At 34.5% G+C, this 18,662-nt stretch overlaps 2 protein-coding genes across 9 annotated transcripts; one reads left to right on the forward strand and one right to left on the reverse strand.

Annotated features, from left to right (window-relative positions):
* Nucleotides 1-625: 625 nt before the first annotated feature.
* On the reverse strand, nt 626-15,183 carry LOC106154685 (coiled-coil domain-containing protein 62). Of its 4 annotated transcripts, none has more exons than XM_087000976.1 (14): nt 15,045-15,183; nt 14,205-14,298; nt 13,847-13,899; nt 13,433-13,585; nt 12,793-12,982; nt 12,370-12,536; nt 11,947-12,048; nt 7,223-7,394; nt 6,768-6,869; nt 6,285-6,373; nt 4,199-4,293; nt 3,751-3,931; nt 3,398-3,499; nt 626-3,135 (listed from the first exon to the last, which is right to left on the reverse strand). In XM_087000976.1, the coding sequence occupies exons 2-14, from the start codon at nt 14,287-14,289 to the stop codon at nt 3,097-3,099; spliced, it is 1,530 nt and encodes a 509-aa protein (XP_086857102.1). In that variant the 5' UTR covers nt 14,290-14,298; nt 15,045-15,183; the 3' UTR covers nt 626-3,096. The 4 variants fall into 4 exon arrangements, with proteins under 4 accessions (XP_086857102.1, XP_086857101.1, XP_086857103.1 ...); XM_087000975.1 differs by having other exon boundaries at nt 3,398-3,502; XM_087000977.1 differs by having other exon boundaries at nt 3,398-3,502; nt 14,245-14,298; nt 15,045-15,173.
* LOC106154687 (density-regulated protein homolog) lies at nt 3,877-18,509 on the forward strand. Of its 5 annotated transcripts, none has more exons than XM_013529135.1 (7): nt 15,168-15,182; nt 16,090-16,186; nt 16,447-16,466; nt 16,722-16,806; nt 16,947-17,117; nt 17,978-18,117; nt 18,354-18,509. In XM_013529135.1, exons 2-7 carry the CDS (start codon nt 16,093-16,095, stop codon nt 18,396-18,398), a joined length of 555 nt encoding a protein of 184 aa, XP_013384589.1. In that variant the 5' UTR covers nt 15,168-15,182; nt 16,090-16,092; the 3' UTR covers nt 18,399-18,509. The 5 variants fall into 5 exon arrangements, with proteins under 5 accessions (XP_086857106.1, XP_013384589.1, XP_013384586.1 ...); XM_013529132.2 differs by lacking the exon at nt 15,168-15,182 and adding an exon at nt 15,193-15,232; XM_087000980.1 differs by lacking the exons at nt 15,168-15,182; nt 18,354-18,509 and adding an exon at nt 3,877-3,978 and having other exon boundaries at nt 16,090-16,209.
* The last annotated feature ends 153 nt before the right edge of the window (nt 18,510-18,662 follow it).

Consider the following 18,662-nt stretch of genomic DNA (forward strand, 5'->3'; position numbering starts at 1 on the left):
AAGGCTGTGATCCTAGTGAAATGATCAAACGTCACGAAGGTATGAAGCAGTGCATGTACCTCGACAGTCGAAAAATCCCAACCATCGGCGTCGGGTTTAACCTGCAGGCGACGGGAGCCCGACAAGCTATAGAATCAGTTGGCGCGAGCTATGACCGTATCGTTAACGGGCAGGCCACACCAGTGAGAACTGCTTGCGACTGTTCTCGTGTCGTTTGCCTAAACCAAACACAAGTGAATGGTCTGTTCAAAATTTCATTAAAGAGAGCAATGCAAGATGCCACTGGTGTTATACCCACTTTGCCTAGATTATGTTGCGGGGTGCAAAATGCTTTGGTCGACATGACTTTCAACTTAGGCAAATCCAAGTTGGCCGTTTTCACCGACTTCTTGAAATTTCTTAGAATGGAGAACTGGCAGGCGACAGCAGACGATCTACTATTGACCAAATACTGCAACGACCGAGACACCTCGTCTAGATGTAGGGAACTGGCTGCATACATTCAGAAAGGGTGCCCCTGTTTCGGCAGCTATCCGAAGCAGTGTTCCAGCCAGTCCGCTTGTTGCGGGGCCAATACCAAATGCTGCCAGTACACTCATCATTTCAGCGGCTACATCACAAAGGATTTGACAGAGATCGGCTGCTGTCCATTTTCAGATGGGGTCTGCTGCCCACCCGCTCCCTTTTGCTGCCCCAGCAACTACCCAGTGTGTTGTAAAGACAACAAATCGTGTTGTCCAGCAGCGTATCCAGTTTGTGCAGGAGATTTATGCTACAGAGAGAATGGGACCGAATGGGTTCCAAACAAGGCCAAAGCAGCTGCAAAGAGTTTCAAATCAGAGGCAAATCATGACTAACTGAATAGAAATACAAACTTGTTTATATATACTTGTCTTAGACTGCATTCAGATTCACAAACCTTTCTAGCTGGGTTGGTCCTTCTTCTTAAAGTGTTATCAGTGGAATCAATTCAATTGGCTGACACACCTCTTCAAGCAGCTAGGGGGTAAGTAACTATCACCTGCTGATTAAGCCGATTCACTTTTGCAAGAATCTCCTGCAGAGTTGGACCAACCCACCTAGCATGGCATTTGAATCTGAATGGGCCCTTAGTGTTTCATCCTGCCTCATTTTAATGCTCAGATAAACTGATTCAATAGTGATAGAGCCTATACCAAGAAACTGAGAATATTACTTGGCTTGGCTATTTGAAACCTGCTATCGGTCAAAGTAACCTGACTACTAACACGCTGCTTTGTGAACAAACAGAATTTGATTTTATTCACCGTTTGCTATATATTACATATGTATAATTGGCTGTTGTCCTACACATAAGAACATTATTCTTACTGCAATGCTGAATAAAACCACAAGAAAATACTTTTCATTAGCTATATACAAAGGTGAATCAGATCTGCAAGGTGTTCATATGTGACAAATACATTTTAAAATCACAGAAGGATAAAAAATTTACCCTGCAAAATACTATAACCACAGATATTTGAAAATTTTATGTGATTACAACATTAAAACAGTAAACAATTATTACAGGGACGATAATACTGCTATGTGAATCAAATAGAAAGAAAAATACATGTAGTTTCATTATGATATAAAAATTTCCCTTACATTTATACACACAAGCTATGGTAGCTGTATCTACATTTACAAACATTATGAAAACTTATCTGGCAGTGTAGGTTACCAAATGGAAAAGCTGCTGTAATGGCACATGCTGTGGAAGAGCATGCTTAAAATGTTACAAAAAGTAGACATTTTTCAAGACATTTTCTATAGATATTCCTCTTACATTTTAAGATCAGTCTTATAGCTACATGGTGTTATGACCAATATGTTAACATTACTACTGGTCTTCACTGCCAAAAACATTAAAAAATTATTTGAAGGTGCATTTTTACAAATAATTTGTCCATGCTATTATAAGCAGAGTATAAAATTATAAATAACATTGAAACTCATTGTTTTAAAAATAACAGCTACAAGGATTGATAAAAATTGTCCACAGTGCTGATACCATATGGGAGCCCCATAAAGCTCAGCATATCAAGTGCCTGTATACGTAATCTCATCTATCTTTAACGATATTTTCTGTAATAAACTAATATCATATTTTGATCATAAGACATCAAATAGTCTGTGCTCTGATGTACTTTGTACTATCATCCTGCACATAAATGTAAGTAAAAGCTTTGATATGTGCCAAACAACAATAATAATAATAATAGTAGTTATGTATAACTAGCACTAAAAGGCAAGCCAAACAGTTTACAACTTCAAGTTGTATGCTTGAAGATTTGAGCAGTGACCAGTACAAATGTAGATGAATACCCAAAAGACTGACAACCAATGTAAGTCCTTGTTCAAGTATATAATGGTATAAAACTACAAAATATGAGATCTAATTAATGACTTGACTTATAATGTCCACTATGATGGATATCATAGGTCAGATCAACTTAAAATACATAGCAACCTTGCCATTAAAAAAAAAATTATCAGCATCAACAGAGGATGGCAACTGAAAGTGGAACTTTTTTGTGAGAAAAACACAGAGTGCAATACAATTGCAGTAAACAAAATATAAAATCCAAAAACATCAAATTAAACAGAAAAATTCTGATTGTCAAAAAAATTAATCCAGCAAGTGTGAAAGTTCTTTACAAGCACAGTAGAAAAACATTTATCGAATTTTAAATCCATATGATTATTCTTTTATATGTAACACTATAAATTAAGCCAAAAGTTTATTATGAAAAAAGAAAAAAAAAACCTAAACAAGCACGAAGGCATGTAAAATATTCTATGGTGAGCAAAATATTTTCTTTTTTCAACAGCAATTAAAAGCACCTATAAAAAGCTATTAATATTTGTTACAATCATCTGAGATCATTGAACATTTTTCCTTACAGGGTAAGTTGAGGCTAGCTATGTGCCCTGCCAATTATATGAAGTGTGCATATAAGTACTGTGATGTTATCAAAATAGGTCAGAAACTGTTACAGCTCTCGGAAAACCATATTTTGTAAGGCTAAAGAGTTATGGATAATGATATCAATTCCTAACCACTTCATGAAGTTACTCTGTTTCAGACTTGTCTGAGGTGCGTGACCTGTCCTGAAATAAAGAATACATCTTTAAATATTAGATAAAGGTCCAGTGTGTGTTTGTGTGTGAGAGAGAGAGAGAGAGAGAGAGAGAGAGAGAGAGAGAGAGAGAGAGAGAGAGAGAGAGAGAGAGAGAGAGAGAGAGAGAGAGAGAGAGAGAGAGAGAGAGAGAGAGATTTGTGAATAACAAAAAATATATGCATGTAAGCTGATCTAAACATATCTGTATGAAGGCTGACCTAAAGTAACATAAACCAGTTCAGAATCCTTACCATCCTGGAGACGTAAGGCGGTAGTGTTGACCTTTCCAGACTCTGTACCATCTGCCTGGACTCTGTCAACAGTCTGTGAAGCTTGCTGGTGGGGGATGCATCCTGCTGAAAATGGCAATTTCATTTGCAATGTAAATTATCAGAAATTGTACTTGTCTCATAAACATGGTTATACATTGCATGAATACAGCCATGAAAATCAAAGTTTCTCTCAACTCATTTAAATCGATGGCACCACGTTGTATATGATGTACTTGCATATTTCAGACTTCTAAATTACTGTGTAATATTAACTCTTATCCTTCTAACTGCAGAATTAAACCTTATTGTGGACACACAGTCTTGAAACTCACATCTCTGGCAGCTGGTAGTGAGAAATCTTCCCCATTGACTATCCCAGTAATATCACTGTCCAGTGCATTGAGAAGGCTGGAATGTTTGTCCTCTAAGGAAGTGGCTGATCGGTATTTCTGTGGTGATTTGCTGGGGGAGGAATGAATGGAAACCCTGGATGCTGGACGACTAGAAGGACTACTGTAAACAAAATAAACAGGAGGAATGAGAGAATCACAAATTCCAAGGTAAATCACTGGAAACTGCAATCACTTTCTTCTGCAGTTTAAAAGTCCAATGGATGTTTGTATTAGTAGTGTTTTTTTAGGAATATAAATTAATTAGGAATATTAGAATAACAATATCTATTGCAGTTATAATGTAAAAAGATTTGGTATCCATAAAATGCAACAGAAACTAACTAATAAAAATATTTGATAGCCAAACTAGCAATTTTCATTTTCTTACCTTTCTAAGCTGGCTTGCTGCTTTGCAATGAGATCCTTTGAACTTTCCAAATTTAAATGGAGAAGAGACAGATCTCTTTGCTGTCTCTCATATAACTGGAAACACAATAAACATACAATTTAACATGGCAGCAATAAACATGACTGATGACAACTTAACACCATCATCACAAAATGTGGATTTCATATTATCTGGAGCACTACAGGATAGAAATGGTTTCAAACAAGGCAGCAAAGCTGTCAAATGTACAGACAAAAAGCAGGAAATAACTAAATAGGCTGCTGTCAATTCTGATGCAAAAGTACATTATGTTAAACTGCAAATTCAACATCAAATTTTAATTATCCTCAACAGGTAATACCAATGTAAGTAAAATGTGTAACAAGTTCACACTTTGAAAATGTATAAAATCCAGAAAAAGAAGCCAATTAGACTGCTTTTCCAACTCAGGCTGCATTTTAGTCCTGTATTTCTTTTTTTGAAAGTTTGGCAATCATAAGTAACATGGTTTTCCCATAATGGTCATCATGGCAGCAGCACCCAAAAGTTGTGTTTTCTTCTATTCTGATGCAATATTACAAAATGGTTAAACAGCATAATGACAATCAATTTTTATTAATAAAATATACGTATCATGGATTTTCAGAAAATGTGACTAGCATGGGTCTTCAGGCCTGTGGAACTTCAAAGTCACAAATGCCAATATGTGAAAAATTAAATTTTCACAAAAAAAAAAAAAAAAAAAAAAAAAAAAAAAAAAAAAAAACTGTTTAACTGGCAGAAAAAATTACCAAACAGACTGCATTGCCTGCTGAAGCTGTATTTTAGTCCCATGTTTCTTTCCTGTAAGTTTGAGAACAGTAAGTGACATGGTTTTTCTTAAATGGTCATCATGGGAGCAGTGCCCAAAATAGGTTTTTTTCAAATTTTGATGCAATATTACATAATGTTTAACAGTATAATGACCATCAATTTTTAATAATAAAATATTAGTATCATGGATATTCAGAAAATGTGACTAGCATAGGTCTTCAGGCCCATGGAACTTCAAAGTCAAAACTTGAAAATGCCAAAATGTAAACAAGACAGCACTGTTCTGAAATGTTTTTTCCCCCATTTTTAACAATTTTTAACATAAAACAAAATTAACAGTTTACTGCCATTTTTATATGATAAACTAAGAAAATTGATGAGATGGGAAAAATATCAATAGAGCAGTGTTAAATGTCCCATTTCCTCCATTCCAAGATTCTGAACATAGTGAATGATTGAATCTGACAAACTGCAATGATATGAGTTTATTTCCATTTTTGAAACTTTATTACACAATACACAATAACAAGTTTACCATCATTTTTACATAATCAACTAACAATGTTGTAAAGATGCAGGAAATGTCAAACAAACACTTTCACGTATCTTATTAGTTAAATAATGAGACTGTTAACATGCCTAAGAATTGAATCTGAGGAAATGTGAAAAAACAACATAACTTTTAAAATAATGGCCCAATTATGCTGATTTTTGAACTTAACCTGCGTTTTAGCAAGATTGACCATTCCTGTGAGTTTAATGTCAATTGGCCTATCTGTTTTTCTTATATTGTGTTTACAGTGTTGCATATATGCTGAAAAGTGAAAAAAAAAGCATAACTACTAAAATAGTGGCCCGGTCATGCTGATTTTCGAACTTGACCTGCGTTTTAGTAAGAATGATTACTCCTGTGAGTTTTATGACGACAGGCCTATCGGTTTTCCTTGAAATGTGTTTACAGTGTTGCATATATGCTGAAAAGTGAAAAAACAGCATAACTACTACAATAATGGCCCGATCATGCTGATTTTCGAACTTGACCTGCGTTTTATGAATATTCATCAGCTCTATAAATATAAAGCCAAAAAGTAAAACTGCCTTCCACTTATCGTGTTTACAAGGAAAGTGCACGGCGCCAACGGCGACGACAGACGCAGGTGACAGCAATATGTACAGACACATCTGTGTCTGTACATAAAAAGCTATTTTGATCATAAGCTCATTACTTTTGTTGCGCCAACTTTAGTGTTAAACTTAGTTCTGAACTTCTTACTTGTCTGAGACTAGTCAATTCTGCATCAGCCCTCTCTTGTTTGCTTCTCTGCAACTCAATCAGCTGGTCCTTCCTCTTTTCACGCTCGCCTTTGTGAATAAAATGAGAAATTGTGAAGCAGAAATTAACTAACTTTTTATTAACAAAATGCAAGAGTTATTTTAATTTGGATCCAAACCTATTTTCTTTAACTGGGTTTCAATGGCCTCACAAATAGTTTCTCACAATGAACCTGTTCTAGCATTAATAGATTGCCTCAACACACTTTTTTACCATCACAATACCGTTATTTTTGTATGTATTTTCCATGAAATTACCCTAGAATATTTACTCATTTTTACTTAAGTGCTGTAAGAAATACAAGAGCCTCATTACTAGTTTAACACCAAGTGTAGTCCTAGAAATATATTAAAACACAACACTGATTCACAGTATGACTAATGACTTCGAAGACAAACAAAGAACTTGTAATACAGCTCTTACTTGCTAATGCTGCATCATTCTTAAGGTCTGTGATCTCCTGTCTTGCCTTTTGCAGCTCAATGTATTGCTCCTCATTCTCTGTTTGCTGTTTAGTGAGTTCATCTTATAAATTTGAACATAATAATAATAAGAATAAGAAGAAGTAGTTCTGGTTTACATGTCTCCAATATATCTTGCATGGAAGGTTTCACGAAATGTGCTCTGAAACTTACTTATCAGTTATAACAGTGTAACTGTACATTGGCAGCAAAGCAAAACTAAACCAAGGCAGATTATTCTCAATTTCACAGAAATCAAGCTTTACACTGGAATGCAAGTGGCAACAGTGTGTTTCAAAGGGAAAATTTAAACACACTTGACTAAACATGTCTAATGATCAAGAGAGTAACTCAAATTGGCCAGCAATTTGCAAGCCATTTCAAGATGTTTTTTTAGTATTTAAGTTATCATCCTACTTTTTAATTTTTCTCCCTCCTGTTTAGCATCTGCACACTTTTGCTTCCACTCTGCTGCACTTTTCTTGGCATCTGCTGCACTACGCTGACACTCACGAAACTGGAAATCCAACTTCTTTAATTTGGTGCTTAACTCTGATATATGATTTGATGCTTCAACCAAGTCTTTGTCCTGGCAATAAGTAATGAAAACTAGAGGATCAGAGAGGCGATACCGCCTCTGGATATTGTACCACCAGCTGGAGTAAGCGCATTCGTATGGACACCCCCCCCCCCCCAAAAAAAAAAAAAAAAAAAAAAATGGACACCACCACCAGTCTTGTGCTTGACAAGCTCTATAAAATGCAATAAACAAGAGTTCTCAAAATATGAAAAAAAAAAAAAATCAAAAAAACATAACAGTTAAAATGGTCCAATCAATGAGATGTCCTAATTAACCTGTATTTTCCTAACACTGATCACTCCTGTGATTTTCTAGACAATAGGCCTATTGGTTTTCCTTGAAATGCATTATCAGTAATGCATATACCGGAATGCTGACAAAAGAGAAAACCTAGGGACAACACTGGGCAGATCTCTGCTAGTTTTGAAGATATGAAGGGCAAGAAAATATGCAGAGTTCAGTTTGAGGTAAACAAGGCAGCAAAGCTGTCAAATGTACAGACAAAATAACAGAAAAAAGGATGCAAAAGAGGTCATTTTGCCAATTTTGATGCAATAATAAACAAGCCCGTGGAACTTCAAAGTCACACTTTGAAAATGCCAATATGTGAAACCGTTTAACTGGCAGTAAGAATTACCAAACAGACTGCATTGCCTACTGAAGCTGTATTTTAGTCCCATGTTTCTTTCCTGTAAGTTTGAGAACAGTAAGTGACATGGTTTTTCTTAAATGGTCATCATGGGAGCAGTGCCCCAAAAAAATTTTTTTTAAATTTTGATGCAATATTACATAATGTTTAACAGCATAATGACCATCAATTTTAATAATAAAATATTAGTATCATGGATATTCAGAAAATGTGACTAGCAAAGGTCTTCAGGCCCATGGAACTTCAAAGTCACAACTTGAAAATGCCAAAATGTAAACAAAGACAGCACTGTTCTGAAATGTTTTTTTTTTTTTTATTTTTAACAATTTTTTAACATAAAACAAAATAAACAGTTTACTGCAATTTTTATATGATCAACTAAGAAAATTGATGAGATGGGAAATAAACAAAATAAACAGTTTACTGCAATTTTTATATGATCAACATAAGAAAATTGATGAGATGGGAAAAATATCAATAGAATAGTGTTAAATGTCCAATTTCCTCCATTCTGAGATTCTGAACATAGTGAATGATTGAATCTCACAAACTGCAATGATATGAGTTTATTTCCATTTTTGACACTTTATTACACAATACACGATAACAAGTTTACCATCATTTTTACATAATCAACTTACAATGTTGTAAAGATGCAGGAAATGTCAAACAAACACTTTTATGTATCTTATTAGTAAAACAATAAGACTGTTAACATGCCTAAGAATTTAATCTGAGGAAATGTGAAAAAACAGCATAACTTCTAAAATAATGGCCCGATTATGCTGATTTTCGAACTCAACCTGCGATTTAGTAAGATTGACCACTCCTGTGAGTTTAATGACAATTGGCCTATCTGTTTTTCTTATATTGTGTTTACAGTGTTGCATATATGCTGAAAAATGAAAAAACAGCATAACTACTAAAATAGTGGCCCCATCATGCCGATTTTCGAACTTGACCTGCGTTTTAGTAAGATAGATTACTCCTGTGAGTTTCATGACAACAGGCCTATCGGTTTTCCTTGAATTGTGTTTACAGTGTTGCATATATGCTGAAAAGTGAAAAAAAAGCATAACTTCTACAATAATGGCCCGATCATGCTGATTTTCGAACTTGACCTGCGTTTTATGAATATTCATCAGCTCTGTAAATATAAAGCCCAAAAGTAAAACTGCCTTCCACTTATCGTGTTAACAATGAAAGTGCACGGCATCGGCGACGGCAATGATGGCGACGACAGACGCAGGTGATGGCAATATGTACAGACACATCTATATATATATTTACTGTAATGTTTGAGAACAGTAAGTGACATGGTTTTTCTTAAATGGTCATCATGGGAGCAGTGCCCAAAATAGGTTTTTTTCAAATTTTGATGCAATATTACATAATGTTTAACACCATAATGACCATCAATTTTTAATAATAAAATATTAGTATCATGGATATTCAGAAAATGTGACTAGCAAAGGTCTTCAGGCCCATGGAACTTCAAAGTCACAACTTGAAAATGCCAAAATGTAAACAAGACAGCACTGTTCTGAAATGTTTTTTTTTCCATTTTTAACAATTTTTAACATAAAACAAAATTAACAGTTTACTGCCATTTTTATATGATCAACTAAGAAAATTGATGAGATGGGAAAAATATCAATAAAGCAGTGTTAAATGTACAATTTCTTCCATTCTGAGATTCTGAACATAGTGAATGATTGAATCTGACAAACTGCAATGATATGAGTTTATTTCCATTTTTGACACTTTGTTACACAATACACGATAACAAGTTTACCATCATTTTTACAAAATCAACTAACAATGTTGTAAAGATGTAGGAAATGTCAAACAAAAACTTTTACGTATCTTATTAGTTTAATAATGAGACTGTTAACATGCCTAAGAATTGAATCTGAGGAAATGTGAAAAATATGCTGAAAAGTGAAAAAACAGCATAACTTCTACAATAATGGCCCGATCATGCTGATTTTCGAACTTGACCTGCGTTTTATGAATATTCATCAGCTCTGTAAATATAAAGCCAAAAAGTAAAACTGCCTTCCACTTATCGTGTTTACAAGGAAAGTGCACGGCGACGGCATCGGCATCGGCATCGCCATCGGCATCGGCGACGACAGACGCAGGTGATGGCAATATGTACAGACACATCTGTGTCTGTACATAAAAAGTAGGTCAAAGGTCAATTTCAAGGTCACAGTATATGACTTCCTATATAAGTTTAATAGTAGCTATGGGCATTTCTTTGCCAATGTTGGAGATATGAAGGCCAGAAAACATGCAAAGTGCAGTTCATCATAAATAGTAGGTCAAAGGTCAATTTCAAGGTCACAGTAAGATTGCCAGTGTATGACTTCCTATTCAAGTTCAATAGTAACTTTGGACCTATCTCTGCCAGTTTTCGAGATATAAGGGATAGAAAATTTACAAAGTTCAGTTCATGTTGAAAAGTAGGTCAAAGGTCAATTTCAAGGTCACAATAAGAATGCCAGTATATGACTTCCTATTCAAGTTCAACAGTAACTATGGGTGTATCTCTGCCAGTTTTGGAGATATAAAGGCTGGAAAATTTGCAAAGTTCAGTTCATGGTGAAAAGTATGTCAAAGGTCAATTTAAAGGTCACAGTTAGATTACCAGTATATAACTTCCTATTAAAGTTCAATAGTAACTAAGGGTGTATCTCTGCCAGTTTTGGAGATAGAAGGGCTAGAAAATTTGCAAAGTTCAGTTCATGGTGAAAAGTAGGTCAAAGGTCAATTTAAAGGTCACAGTTAGATTACTTGTATATAACTTCCTATTCAAGTTCAATAGTAACTATGGGCGTATCTCTGCCAGTTTTGGAATATTTAACATTTTCCCCACTGAATATTGCGATGTTGTAATTTTTGATATAGCGCAATGCCTAAACCATATCGAAAACAAAAAAATGGACAGCACCTCCAGTATTGCACTTGACAAGTTCTATAAAGTGCGATGAACAAAAGGTCTCTGGCATTTACCATTCCAGAATAAAGGCAAGTTTTCAGTTTCGGTATCTAATGGCTGCTTCTCCCGTGGAAATGCACCGATTGACCCCAAACTCCCAAAGATGAAAGGAGTCCCCAATTGTAACCCCTCACTGTAACAGGAGAGCTTAGATCTGTGTACTTTCCAAAAAATAGCAGAAACAAATATTTTTTTGCAGAAAATTCCCATTTTTAGAAAATTTTGGCTTGTTTGACCTTGAAAAAAAGGTCAAAAGTCAAATCAAAGGGCATATTTGAAATCTCCACATATGACTTTCGGTCAGACTTCTGTAGTAATTTTTCCCATAATTCCTTTGGTTTGGGAGATATTTAGTCTTGAATTTTCAAAAATTTTGACAAGGGTGCGTTTCAACAAGTGTCACGCCCAGGCCAATGCACCGACAGAGACAAAAAAACCAGGGTGTTCAAGTTGAGATTATATGTGACCTAAATCCAAGAGATGGGGACACAGGTCCTGGCAGTCTAGGAGGAGAAGTGGTAACGGTGACTTGTTTCCGGCGCCCGACTGCGGAGCCGCAGGAGCCGGCGGAGCCGCAGGAGCCAACGGAGCTGGCGGAGCTGTACGAGATGGGTCGGGACTAAAACCATGAGTACCGCCAGCGTATACGCTGGTGGTACTAATAAAGAGATGTTAAACTAAGAATACAAAAGAGAGTATAACAATTAATATTACATCCATCCACCCCATGCCGGCATGCTAAAAGCCAAATGGAACACAATTTAGTTTTACTTCAATTGTACAAATTATTACACCTTAAAAATAAAAAAGTGAATGATATGTTGGAAATCTCCACATCTTCAAATTCATCTTTACGTTAAAACATACTCTTAAGGTAAAAATGAAGTTAAAAAAAATCAATAATTCACCTTAAGTTTTAGCATGGTCAGCAATTCCTGCTCTCTAGCTTCCAGTTCACCTACTGTTGATGAAAGATCCATCAGAGAACCATTTAAAGTTGAGTTCTTTTCCTGTAAAGGAAAACATAAATTTACTCCTCAAAACTTACTACACAATATGCACAATGCAAGTACCATAAAATTTCATGCAAGGTTGAAAAAAGAATACCTATGTCAGTTAGGCTATAGCTAGCCTATCATTTTTTTTTGCTAAATTTTTATGATAAAAGTCTGACTCTCTGGCTCAAGAAAATAGAAAATACATTTTAAAAGCATTTTCCAATTCATCAATGCTCTGACATGAAATCATTGGATGCACCAAAATTTTTGCTACAGTGAGCCATGAAAAGGTATAATTTTGGTAATGACAGAATGGAATTATTTATAACTAGCCTCCAACTCCTGTAGATGTAGTTGTGTATGACTGTGTTTCTCGCTTATTCTCCTCAGCTGATCTTGGGTGCTTTCTAAGGCACTAGATTTATTAGATCCATCTGATTCCAGCATCTTCAGCTGTGCAGTCAGACCTTTAATTTGCTCTCCACGACTGTGGAGTTCACCTGCAAAGAGAAAAAATTTAATTAAATCTAATATTGTTTCTTATTTAATTCCTGTTTAAGATTTACATCAAATCGGTTAAATTACAAGCAATCTTACCAACATCATTACTGTGAAAGAAAAAAAGAGCAATCAATCTTAATAATTAGCATAAGTTACACGACTGCTTTCTCTGATGAAAGCATATTTAGTCGTCTACCCATTAGCATTATCTTAACATGGTTGTAGCCATTTTGCTGGTTTGGAATCTTCTGGTACCTTCCTGTCTGTAACATTTCTGCTCTAAGGTTAGAATTCTCTGTCTGTCCTCCTCCCAAGCAAGCAGCTGTTTCTGGTGTGTGGTAGCCATTTCATTTAGCTCTCTGTCTCGGTCTTTTAATTCTGCTATCAGAAGTTGAAGCTCTCTCCTTTGTTTCTGGATTGTATCGCTCTCGTGCTGAACTGGATACTGAATACAAAGTCAATTGATAAAACAAGTGAATCTTTTAATCAGTAAATCCATATGTCAAAGTGCTAAAAAATGTCATCATTTACACTTGATAAACTATTGGGAATTTAAAATGAAAAGAGATCAGACATACATGTTTTGCAATAAATAAAATACCAAATGCATACTTTATATGAAAACCCAATAACTTTTCACCAAGACAATACATCACAAACAATAAATGGCTATTATATTTCTACTTCAAATTAATATATATTTATTATTCACAAAATCAAGTATAAACAGACAAAAATAATTAGATATCTTTAATACAAAGCATATTCTCTATCGCAGAGTAGACATGTTGTATGCCAGCATAGGCTAGGTTATATCACAATAGTTTAAAAAGACAACAATTTAATTCAAACAGGTTTTAAACAAAATTTGTTAAGACAAGAACTGTGTAACTACCTGTTTAATGGGAGACCTATTAGAGGCACCATTTCTGGATGGACTGCCAGGGCGTCTGGCCAGGGCTGGACTGAGTGACCTGCGGGCAGAGGGGCTAGTGGACCTCTGATGGGTGGTCGGGGACGAGTGGGACATTTTCAAACTGGTGCTCATCTGTAGTGTAATAAGTTAAAGTGGTTTTGAGAATTGCTCGATAGAAAAAAAAATGCACTGAGAATATAACTGGATAAAATAAATTGGCAATGTAACAAAATTACATATTTTGCTCTATCTATTCAAAACTTGGAATGAACATTTACATACTTTATTGACATAATAAAAAAGCAATAAGCAAAAGGATTTTAAAGGCTCTGATGAAATGTATTTAATTCATTTAAATCACACACATATATACAGACACACAAGCACACTCACTTTATCTTTAGGTGTACTGTGATGTGGCTGATAGCTGAACATAAAACTTGGATCTGAAAAAAAAATTAAATTTACCTTATGAAGCATAGTAATTAAACTAGTAATTTTAATAAAGTATATACAATGATTAATCAATAATCAATTTGTTGAAATAATTTTTGTTGGTTTTTTAATAACTCATGCTGGACATTTGGTCAGAAATTGACAGAATTCTAATTAACTATCTCACAAGGGCTACTAGTATGTTATATTTGGTCATCTGAACCAATCTTGCCAGTCATTTATATGGAAGAGAGTGATGATATGGCCAATGTGTCATTGAGAACTGTTTTCCTTTTTAAGTATGACAATAAATTACCTAATTCACCAGCATAACGTACAACTTTTCTTCCTGTTACCTGTGGTTCTCTGTCACCGTGTTGAGGAAGAAAGCCTTGATCCATGCACGATCTCTAAGCAAGAGATTTAAGTAATAGCATTAACAACTGATCAATTAATCGACTGAAGTATGTGTTTAACACAAATTGAGAAGTTCTCTAAACACAAGCAGTGAAAATCCAACAAAACTCAATGTTCATATCTCTTTGTGTTTAGAACCCTTATAATTGTATAACTGATCACAAAAGTAAATGGTGAATGTTTAGATCTAAGTAATACATAGTAATAATTAACTGTTAATGTTTATCGTAAATACAATTAAACTTTTCTTCTTTGGTTTTGCTGTCCAAAATTCAAAACAAAATTAATGTTACATATACAAAACGATTACCATTAAGATGGCTATTTCTTTGACTTAATGGTGAACTGCATGACAAATGACATGCTTAGTTAAGTATGAATGTGAGATTAATCCCAGATTTATTAATAATTGTAAGATAAATAGTTCAATCGATCGTCAAAAGATGACAAAGGCTCAATGCAAGGACTAGTGTGATAGTGACTAGTGACTAGCAACATAGTACTTCGTCCAGATTCTTTTGACATTGATCATGTTTGAATATCACAGCAGACCGTTTCCTGCTACAAGCGCGATACAAAGTGTGGTGACAGTAGCAAGATCAAATATTGACACAAATAACAAATGTCATGTTCCAACTTTCAGCCATGTTATGACCGGCGAAGTAAAATAATAATAAAAAATAAATCCTAAAATAAATTTGATTTGAAGAATATATCAATGGGTCGCAGTTCAACTTACCGTTAGAAATTATATTCTCCTACGAAAACACATCACCAAATGCTGTGTTTATGTGGGTGAACCAAATGAATAGCAAGCCGCCGTTTCTTTTCGAAACTACCCACGCTAATAGTCTGCGCATGCTCCAGCTTTTGTAGCGTAAGTAACTTCCGGCGAAGCAAGAGCTCTTACTTGTTGATAAACCCAGGGTAATATTTGTTTTGCGGCCCTATCCAATCAATTTTTAAACATGTTAATGTTCTATTGATAATGATAATGTAAAATAACAAGGGGTTTTGTATCCATCTACAACAATGTAATCTGTCTAAAATGACTGGTTTTATCTTGCAATGTTATCCAAATAGTATCAGTTACATGTGTTTTTCTTTTTCACACGGTATGTATGCATGTTGGAATTTCATGGACATATGCTTTTATGACATAAGAGTTATCTAACTTGTTTTAAAATATGTCACGATGTACAGGATTTGTCACTAGTTGAACAATTTTCGGGGGAAGTCTACAGAACTCCATACATTCATGCATTTTCTGGCAGCTTTCAAAATGGAGATATCATTATAAATGAGCTTGTTTGGGCGGATTGGAGACTTAGGCAATTTGAGGAGTTTTATTTTGATGAATTAGCACTGGTACACTTGTTGGTACACTTTTTGTCTTATGCACGGCATTATTTGGAAAGGGGGAATAATAAAAAACTTTTTATGCAATTTGTTAGTACATGACTACTAACTAAGTTTTCGTTTGCTTAATCAAAGTTTTTGACACATAAACGTTAAATTAACGTGCAACAACACAAACAATAAAGAGAACAGAAAATTTATTAATGAAAAATGAATATATATATAACAGTTTGATAACAAATTGACAAAAATGTGGTGATTTGGCTAAGCAAAAAAAATTGCTAGCGCTACCCCAGATATATATATATATATATATATATATATATATATATATATATATATAAAGTACATGTATTAGTCCAGGAATTTCAGTGGTGAGGTAACAGGTCACTAGTAATAATTGTTTGACATTTGTTTTCTTGCAGAACATGGCCAGTGAAGCTGTGGATGAGTCTAGATTTCTGGTACATGAAGGACCAAAGCCAGGAGTATCTTATCCACTTCATGTAGATTATTGTCCAGGTATCAGCCAGAAACCTTGTATGGTATATGCCTTTGAAGGCTTTCTTTACATTTGTATGCAGCATAAGATGTGTCATTACTTGTAGGTCGTTTCTCTTTTGTTAGTGAAAGCAAGTGCTTTTGGCATACATAGAACATGTTTATTGATTGTTTAGACTAGAATTTATTGTGCTTTTGCCTGAATGTTACAGACAATATTCAGTGAAACGATTTGTTCCTATTTTGTCTGTGTTTTCATATATCCATTTATCTTTTTTCAGAATGCTCAATGCCATTTGAGGTAAGCATTTGTCATTATCAAAATTCTGCCAAATGGTTATATATCAACATTACAGTTATCTGACAAACAAAGTCTACTAACCTACAAAACCTCATTAGAAGGTCACCCATGCCATTTTTAATGAAAAAAAGGCTACTGATTATTTAAGTGTTCAGTTTATCTAAACGAAATCCTATTAACAAAGTTGTTAGTTAAAGTTTTTTAAATACGAGATATAAGCCTTAAAGGATTTCTAAATGCATCATTTTCTCCTAGTATTGTGAAAACGGTCCTTCATTTGACAAGTGCAAGAAGTGGTTACAGGATAATCTACCAGAGGAGTTTGAAAGGTTGCATGTTGGTAAGTTTGATGAACAAAGATAGTATGTCACTTTTATAAACCAATTAAATTTCAAATTGTGCTAAATTTAAGAGTAAGCATTAAGTAATGTATACATTGTACATTGGTATAATGTTTATTTTCTCATTTGTCAATTACAGGTGAAGGTGATGAAGGCAAAGAAGGAGAAGAAAAGAAAAGACAAAAGCGTGGAGGTAGAGGAGTACCTAAATCAAGAAAAAAGGCAGCTGCACCCCAGAGTGTCTGTTTATCTAGAGCATCCAGAGGGAAGAAAAAATATGTGACTGTGGTGACTGGTCTTGCCACATATGGTAAGCATGTTTTGACAAAGCCGTTTAGTTCTCTGAAGTCAAAGAGAGTAGTTTTTAACTTTCATGTGTTGATGACAAAATGAGGAGCATGCATTTTTATATAGCAGTCACCTGCGTCTGTCGTCACCATTGCCGTATACATACTCTGCACTTTCACGATAACTGGAAAAACATTTTACCTTTTGGCTTGAAACTTACTGATGCTTGAAACTTACTGATTACTGATGCATATTCATAAAACACAGGTCAAGTTTGAAAATCAGCATGTTCGGGCCATCTTTACAAAATTGTTAGTTGATATTATAAAAGAATGGTAAACCTGTTATTGTGTAATAAAGTGTCAAAAATGGAAATAAACTTGTAACATTGCAGTTTGTCAGATTCAATCATTCACTATGTTCAGAATCTCAGAATGGAGCAAATTGGACGTCTAAAAATGTTCTATGGATATTTTATCCATCTCAACAATTTTCTTAGTTGAACATAAAAAAATGAAAGTAAATTGGTTATTTTGTTTTATGTAAAAATGTTGAAAATGGAAATAAACTTATTTCAGTACAGTTATCTCTTGTTTACATTTTGGCATTTTCAATGTGTGACTTAGAAGGTCCATGGGCCTGAAGACCTTTGTTGGTCACATTTTCTAAATATCCATGTTACTTATTTTACTTATATCGGAAATACCTGTTGTGCATAATTAAAATTTGATTTTGACTTTGCAGTTAAGCATAATGTATTATTGCATCAGAATTGACAGTAGCATATTTTGTGCATTATTTTTTTGCTTTTGCCTGTACATTTGACAGCTTTGCTGGCTTGTTCTAGAATTCCCTTCTAATTGTGACTTTTTCATTTCCAAGAGATCGACCTTAAGGATGCCAGCAAATGTTTTGGCAGCAAATTTGCCTGTGGATCATCAGTAACAGGAGATGATGAAATAGTCATCCAAGGAGATGTAAAAGATGAATTGTTCGATTTCATTACAGAAAAGTGGCCCCAGGTATATATTATATATGAGTTTTTTCTCATCTTTACAGTAGATCAATTTTTTTTTTTTTGGTCGTCCCATGTAATTTGTATGTACAGTAACGCTTACACTTTGCTTCTTGTCTGACCAGCTTGTTTGAAAACCAAATACACCTTAAACAGAAATATCTCCGCTTATTCTTAAAAAGATGTATTCACTAAATTTTGATATTTACCTTTATGTCATCTAAATGTTCATTTCTTTTATAGATATCTGAAGATAACATAGATGATCTGGGAGATTTGAAGAGATGAAGATATGTTTAAATACAGGACATTGTTTAATGTTAAAAACATGCACCAAGTCAGTTATGAATTGTGTACTACAGCTCTTAATAAAGGCCCATGGCCTTGTATGTCTTTTCATCGTTTGTTTATTCTCTACTCGATGTTAAAGTGCATCTTGTGTAGCTCCAGTTTCTATTGTACATGGAGGTAAATACAGTTTGCATTACCACAATAAGAATGGGAAGAATCTGAATAAAATATATTGGTGCAAATATATTTCTCTAGTTAGAG

Source organism: Lingula anatina, chromosome 1 (assembly GCF_051362555.1).
Source record: "Lingula anatina isolate TDL-2025a chromosome 1, LinAna3.0, whole genome shotgun sequence".
In the NCBI taxonomy this organism is placed as follows: domain Eukaryota; kingdom Metazoa; phylum Brachiopoda; class Lingulata; order Lingulida; family Lingulidae; genus Lingula; species Lingula anatina.

Excerpts from the sequence above, each read along its gene's own strand:
- LOC106154685 (XM_087000975.1), bottom strand. The coding sequence starts at position 14,289 with ATGGATCAAGGCTTTCTTCCTCAACACGGTGACAGAGAACCACAGGTA. Across the intron at positions 12,049-12,369 it reads TACATCTACAGGAGTTGGAG|GAAAAGAACTCAACTTTAAA; the intron begins GCTAGTTATAAA and ends TTTCCTTTACAG. Across the intron at positions 3,136-3,397 it reads CGCCTTACGTCTCCAGGATG|GACAGGTCACGCACCTCAGA; the intron begins GTAAGGATTCTG and ends TCTTTATTTCAG.
- LOC106154687 (XM_013529135.1), top strand. The coding sequence starts at position 16,093 with ATGGCCAGTGAAGCTGTGGATGAGTCTAGATTTCTGGTACATGAAGGA. Across the intron at positions 16,187-16,446 it reads TCATGTAGATTATTGTCCAG|AATGCTCAATGCCATTTGAG; the intron begins GTATCAGCCAGA and ends ATCTTTTTTCAG. Across the intron at positions 16,807-16,946 it reads GTTTGAAAGGTTGCATGTTG|GTGAAGGTGATGAAGGCAAA; the intron begins GTAAGTTTGATG and ends TGTCAATTACAG.